The sequence below is a fragment of the Theobroma cacao genome, chromosome 4, assembly GCF_000208745.1.
Source record: "Theobroma cacao cultivar B97-61/B2 chromosome 4, Criollo_cocoa_genome_V2, whole genome shotgun sequence".
Lineage (NCBI taxonomy): Eukaryota > Viridiplantae > Streptophyta > Magnoliopsida > Malvales > Malvaceae > Theobroma > Theobroma cacao.
The window spans coordinates 24,467,164-24,474,059 of NC_030853.1; the positions used below are offsets into that span (position 1 = coordinate 24,467,164).

General features: G+C 33.3%; 1 protein-coding gene across 3 annotated transcripts; it reads right to left on the reverse strand.

Moving 5' to 3' along the window:
- Positions 354 to 5,607, reverse strand: LOC18602448 (cysteine--tRNA ligase, chloroplastic/mitochondrial). 3 transcript variants are annotated; one of them, XM_018120471.1, is made up of 9 exons: positions 5,187 to 5,607; positions 5,003 to 5,066; positions 4,231 to 4,392; positions 3,391 to 3,561; positions 2,404 to 2,685; positions 2,166 to 2,291; positions 1,574 to 1,774; positions 1,071 to 1,172; positions 354 to 845 (listed from the first exon to the last, which is right to left on the reverse strand). In XM_018120471.1, exons 1-9 carry the CDS (start codon positions 5,561 to 5,563, stop codon positions 609 to 611), a joined length of 1,722 nt encoding a protein of 573 aa, XP_017975960.1. In that variant the 5' UTR covers positions 5,564 to 5,607; the 3' UTR covers positions 354 to 608. The 3 variants fall into 3 exon arrangements, with proteins under 3 accessions (XP_017975960.1, XP_017975961.1, XP_017975962.1); XM_018120472.1 differs by having other exon boundaries at positions 5,003 to 5,070; positions 5,187 to 5,601; XM_018120473.1 differs by having other exon boundaries at positions 4,231 to 4,426; positions 5,187 to 5,438.

The window sequence follows — 6,896 nt, forward strand, 5'->3', positions numbered from 1 at the left end:
CATTTTGTAAATAAAAAATGATATGTGGAAAACAAGTTACAGACCATAGCCATTAAATCATAAAAAAATATCCCTGACAGAAACTTTAGAAGTTTATTTAATATTTTCTGAACAAATATGAAAATATTAAGATCCTTTCGTGAAAATCACTTTAGTTTTTATCCTTTTTCACTATTATGGTATTTTATTTTATTTTGTATATGAGAATGTATTTAAAATTAACATTATGAATTTTAAAAGAAGGTAATAGACTAGTTATCACATAAAATGAAATTTAATAGAAACACTGACAGAAAAAATGTTTCATTATTTGTAGAGATTACTAATAACATTTTAAACTGTAAATAACTAAATATCAAAATGGTATGCACCCCAAGCTTTAGGTATAGTTTAATCAATAATAATAACATTAAATGGTGAACAAAATTTTTCCACCACATGCTCACTGAAGTTTCTCCTCAGTCTTATCTCTTTTCTGAACTGAACAGGAAGGGGTACACTTCCAAGTTCAAAATCCTCAAACTACATTGCCTGCATTGCTGTAAAGAGTGTTCACAAAAATTCTAAATACAGTATAAAGTTTTGAGAATGTGGACACCATAAGTCATTCAGGTTGCAGCCACTTGCTGCTCCTGCAGTGCAAGCGGAATAGCTGGCCTCCAGGTTGTGCCGTTAGGAGAGTCCATAAGAGCGATCCCCACAACAGCTAAATCTTTTCTAATTGCATCTGATTTTTCATAGTCTTTGTTCTTTCTTGCCTCACTTCTTTCCTCTATTTTTTGTAAAATTTGATCTTCTGTTAACTTCGCCCGCTGTAGTGCCATTTCTTTCAGCCGCTGCAGTGCCTGCAGTTCAAACGGTTTAATGGTGAACCAAATATAGGCAAAAAGCATACAACAATAATAAGGGAGCAAATGAAAATGATAATTGAAAATTGATTGGGAAATGGAAGTTCTTAGATTATGCAAAACAAAATCAGATCATATCTCATAAAATAACTTGATACTGAAAAAAAAAATTCTTACACTAAAACTCTGCAAACAGAGCAATAATTGACATCAAGTCTTTACCTTGGAGTAACTAGTCGGCATCAGCCCCAAGACACTTAGAACATTCCTAATTATCTTTTCTAGAGCAGCCACTGATTCTATGCGCATTGCTTGCTTCTTCCCCTGAAAGGATCACTGAATGAATTATAAAGAATACAAAGATTACAAAATAATATCAATACCTTTAGTGACAAAAAAGACCCTAATTCACAAGGAATCAACAATTAAAAAGTTTCACGTTTGTATCCAAATTTGAGAAAAATGAACAATATGGGTTCATAAAAAATGGAACCCTTTCATTTCATCCTAAGGATGGTTCGGAGTTGAAAACAGTGATAAATGATTCCATACGCTCAGGACCACTGATTCAAATCTAACTATAACCTCATATCAAATCAATTCTTAACCATCAAAGTTTATGTGAGGCAACATACTTCCCTTATGGATAAACTACAAAGAAACATTTTGAAGTTACATATACAACGTTTACAAATGGATAAAACAATCATCTTAAAACCTGATACCTTACGAGTATGTAGCAGATCATTGATGGTTTTCAATGGGTCAGATAATGCAGCCAAAACAACTGGAGTGTGGAGATCATCAGACATGGAAACCAAAAAGTCATTATGGAACTTGTTGATGACATTTGAAGTCTCAGGTGGAATGGACCCCTGAAGCCTTGTGTCATGCTGGCTCAGTGCATTTTCACAATCATGTAGTGTCTGCAGCCAATTGAATCACATCATAAATCACACAGCAGGATATATGCTTCCATCAGAATGAATCAAAGAACATATTATATCAATGCAGCTAAACTATTTCACAGTTTTGTTTGTAGATAATGCCTATTGTTGCAAATCATTCAACATCAATGTTAAATTGCTACATGTATCAATTCAGAAATCTATATACCTCCAAAGGAAACCTATATCAGAAACCCAAAGACAAAGTATCGCTAAGCCCTATAACTGTGGCAGATTAATCTAGGCAGAAATACAACATGGTGGAAAGGAATGTGATTGACAAGGTCCAGTGGTCCAACAACTTGCACACTTATATCTTTGTGCACATGCATGCACACAAACACAGAAAGTGATGGAGAGACTGAGCCACCTGATACATGTAGAAAATACGTTCCGAAGCACTTTCAAGTAGCACATCAGAGTAGTTGATTGGAGATCGATAGTGGGTCCCGATTAAGAAAAGTCTCAAAGCCAATGGATGATAAAGATCTATAACCTGAGAAAGTAAAAAGGTTAGCAACATAAGAATCTTAGCAAAGTTATTAATTACTCAAAAGTAGAATAAAAATAAAACAAAAAATGTCAAAGAAGATCACAGCAAACCCTACCTGCCTAATCGTGAAGAAGTTTCCTAGGGATTTGGACATTTTCTCAGAGTCAACAGTGACAAAGCCATTGTGTATCCAGTAGCTTATATTACTATGTTTGCATGCAGCACAACTTTGAGCAATTTCATTTTCGTGGTGAGGAAACACAAGGTCCATCCCTCCACCATGTATATCAAAAGAGTGACCCAAATAAGCAGCACTCATGGCACTGCACTCAATATGCCATCCAGGTCTTCCAGGCCCCCATGGACTCTCCCAAAAAGGCTCCCCTTCTTTTGTGGACTGCAAAAAGTTCAGAATGAATTAATGAAAAGCAATATTTCATCATATTTAAAACTATAACGAAGCTAACTTGGCTGCAAGCATAAGTAGACCACATGGTTTTCCTATTTTCTATCAAAAAAAAAGAAAAAAAGATGCACCTGTCTTTAACATTTATAATTGGCAAAGTTGACATAAATTCAAGATAAACAATAATACTATGCTAAATTGAATGAGTGAGAGAAAAAATAGTTAACCAATCTGCAGAAAGTAATATAAGTTGATTATAATTCTTAAACATGTGGTGCACAAGAATATTTTAATAATGAGCTTTAAGGATGTATTTAGGGATATATTCATTTTCCAAAACTGAAACTTAAAAGAAAAACAAAAAGAAAATGGATTTTGAAGTAATATTTACTTATTTAGTATCTCACTGACATAAAACTGTTTTCTCCAACTTCAAACCCACCAAAGTTTGCAATACCATTTAGGAAACCAAGGACTGCCTGATCCATCCCACTCTATAACTTGAGCTGTGGCTCAATTGCCCAAAGTTCACAACCCATCAATGCCTGGTTGTTTGCAAACAATGAAGTGAAACTATAATCTCAGTCTACTAAGAGTCAGGCACATTATGTGATACTCAGAACATATTTTCAACTTATAATGATACTATATAATGCATGCATGACACAGGTATGTTATGCTTTTGACAGAGCTTGCCTTCCATAATGCAAAATCAGCTGGATTTCTCTTCCTTGAGTCCACAGCAACACGCTCCCCAGCTCGATTGTCTTCTAATTTCCGCCCAGATAATTGGCCATAATCTGGAAATTTTTCCACCGAGAAGAAAACATCACCTTCAACTCTGTAGGCATACCCATTATCAAGAATCTGTTCAAGGTAGCACATTGTAGATTAAAAAAAAAACACATTCAGCTACAGCAGAATTCAAAAAAAACCTGAATTTTAAGTTAAAACAAGAAGCAATGCCTGTCTTGACATTATGAAGCAATTCGTTAAATAGGCTAACTGTAGGCCTTCTATTACAAACAAAAGGTTGTAATTCATAGCCCAAATAACTGTCTCATTAAGGCTGCAAAAATAATCCCAAAATGGCATGAGCAGGCGACCCTGTAAACTTTATCATTAACAAGTGCAAGATTCACATTCCAGAAATATAACACACATTGCTTTTTTTTAATTCTCTTCCCCAGCAAACTTTCTTCTCTCTTAACGATTAGCATATAGCTCACATGAAGAGCAAGAAAGATAAACAAAAATTATGAATGATGTTTGATACAGTACTATCATAAACGAGTTTATCCCAAGAATTTTAGAATGAGATGTAATATTTGAATATTTACATCATTCCCTGCACTTTTGAATATATCAAGAGCACCCATGACAAGGCAATAAGCAAGTATAAAGTGGCAGCATGCAACCAATGCACTGCAAAAGGATTACAGATAGCAACTTTTGCAAGAGCTACCAATATGGCATGCCAAAGAAGACATGTTGAAAATGAACAAAAAAAAAAGCAATCATGAGACCAGAAATTACCTGCTTGATCATGTCAATGATTTGAGGCATGTGATCTGAGACACGAGGTTCAACAGAAGGGGGAAGACAATGAAGATGCACCATATCTTGATTGAACTCATCACAGTAACGTCTGCTCAAACTGATTGGATCCTCCCCCGATTCATTTGCTCTAGCAATTATCTACAGAATTTGAAAAAGTGCAGACTCAGCTATCCTGTCATATCAATTAAAAGAGAACAGTCGGCATCCAAATCTTAAGGGCGCTATAAAATAGCTACAACAACAAAGTTAGAATTTTGACAGTCAGGAGTAGAAGGAAAAAAGAGAATAACTTAAAAGATACACTTTTGCAAGCAGCAAAATTTGATGAATTTTTTGTCATGTAGGTTAGCAATGACAACGGAAATCCCATTTCGTTACTTCTTATAAATATCTAATGAAGAAACAAAAAAACCTCTGAAAAAATAAGAAACCATTTTCTTATTACTTCTATGAATTGCTTTTTGTTTCCAAATAAAGGCAAAAAAACATTTGGATGCAAAAGCAAACAATAATTTAATTCTTTTTGGATAAAAAAAAGAAGCAATTATTAAAAGCAACAGCCAATCAATGCCCTCAAATACTTAATTACTAAAAAAGATAATTCACATAAATTTCAAGTTTTACAGACACCACACATTCTACAACTATACACGAAAACTACAACAAGCCAACCTCGTACTTGGTCCAGCAGGACAAAAAATATGAAGCTAATTAAAAATAAAGCGCTATGTATGAAGACTAAACTGACCTTGTCATCAACATCGGTGAAATTCCGAACATAACAAACTTCATATCCCAAATGCTTAAGATATCTGCCTAATTCCACAATTTCAACCCATTAAAAAAAATCAAATTCCCAATTAGTACCCAAACCAATTATATTAAAATAAAAAAAATTACTAAATCAATTTGGCAAGGCAGAGAAGGAAGACCTGTAAAGAACATCAAAAATAACATAGACACGAGCATGTCCAATGTGGCTGAGATCGTATGCGGTGACGCCGCATACATACATCCCCACTTTGCCTTCCACTTTGGGCTTAAACACTTCCTTCTTTTTACTCATTGTGTTGTGCAGCCACAGCTCTGTTGATGGACTCGCAGGCTGGTTGCCGTTCGTTTTGTCCACACTTTTGCCATTGATTAACGGCTGAGATGGGCTCAAAGAGCTGAAACAGCGACGGATTGGATTTCTTCTTCTTGGGTTGTTGGAAGAGTGAGTTCTTAGTTGGAATGTGCGGAGTGAGCTGGGGAACGAAGAAAATCTGATGGAGAGAAGAGGCTTGTAGCACGTTAAGAGAGTGCCCATTTGCTATACTTCCGTTTCAGTTTGAGTTTCGAGTTTTGGGGCTGGTTCTCTAATTATCTACGGAGCTGTTATGGTATATTACACTCACACCGAATTTCTTGTATATACCATGAAGAGATGCACCGTTTTTGTCTTTGGGTTGAAGTCTTAAAGGAATAAAAAAAGAATAAAAAAGAAGGATAGAAAAATAAAAGGAGAAAATAGGGAACATAAGAGAAAGACAAGCAAAATAAAATGAAATTGAACCATAGAAAAACATGAAAATATTATAATAAGGGAAAAATTAAACTTTTTTTTCCTTTTTGAAAAAAAATTCACGTGATTGTTGAAAACTTGGACTAACATTTTAGTTAATTAGTACGCTTTTTGCAGTTTTATAGAGATCAAATCCATTCTTAGTAATTAATTTCCTATCCATCTAAATTAAAGTTCAAATGTATTGCTTATAATCAAGCAAAAACTTGTTGAAATAATCATTTTGTGCTTTTTTTTTAACCTATCATGTTTTCTCAAGATTATAGAGTTTATTTTAAAAGTTTTTAAGTCGAATTACAATATAGGAGAAGTGAAATTATGAGACGAAAAAAGATTATCTATTATTATGTACTACAAAATATTATGTCTAAATTTTTTTAAAGATATTTTGATATAATATTTATAAAAATTCTTCAATTATTTAATAAAATTTAAATAAATCTTTTAATTTTTTATTATTTTCAATTAAGTTTTTAGATTTTTATTTTAAGTTATACAAGTACGATTGACATGTCACTAGCCGAAATTTAAATCTAACCTTCTGCGGTTTTAAACTCTGAAAATATAACTTAACTAAGTTTATAAATTATGAACTTACGTTTTTAATCCGAAATACGTGGTGGAAGATCTGTATTTATATACTTAAAATTTACTTTATCTTTTAGATATGTGAGAGCCGTGATATTTTACCCTATTTAATTATGTAATATCCTCGTTGCACCGACTCTTTTACCTAAGAGAGTTTTACACTAATCTGGATTTACCTCAACCCTTGTGTTTGGGTTTGCTCTAATATCAAATATCAAAGACCGAAACTTAAACCCAGCTTCATGTGGATGGTCTTAAATTTTAAAAATAGAATTTAAATAAGCTTATAAATCATGAACCCACATTCTTAATATCAAATACTTGTCTAATAAATGATCGAATGTTTATATTTATATACCTAATGTCTACCTCATTTCTTATTGACGTAGGATCTCTGACATAACATTCACATAAAAATAAAAAATATTATAAGATCATATGACCATACTATCACTTATTATGACATGTCCAACATGTTATATAATATAAA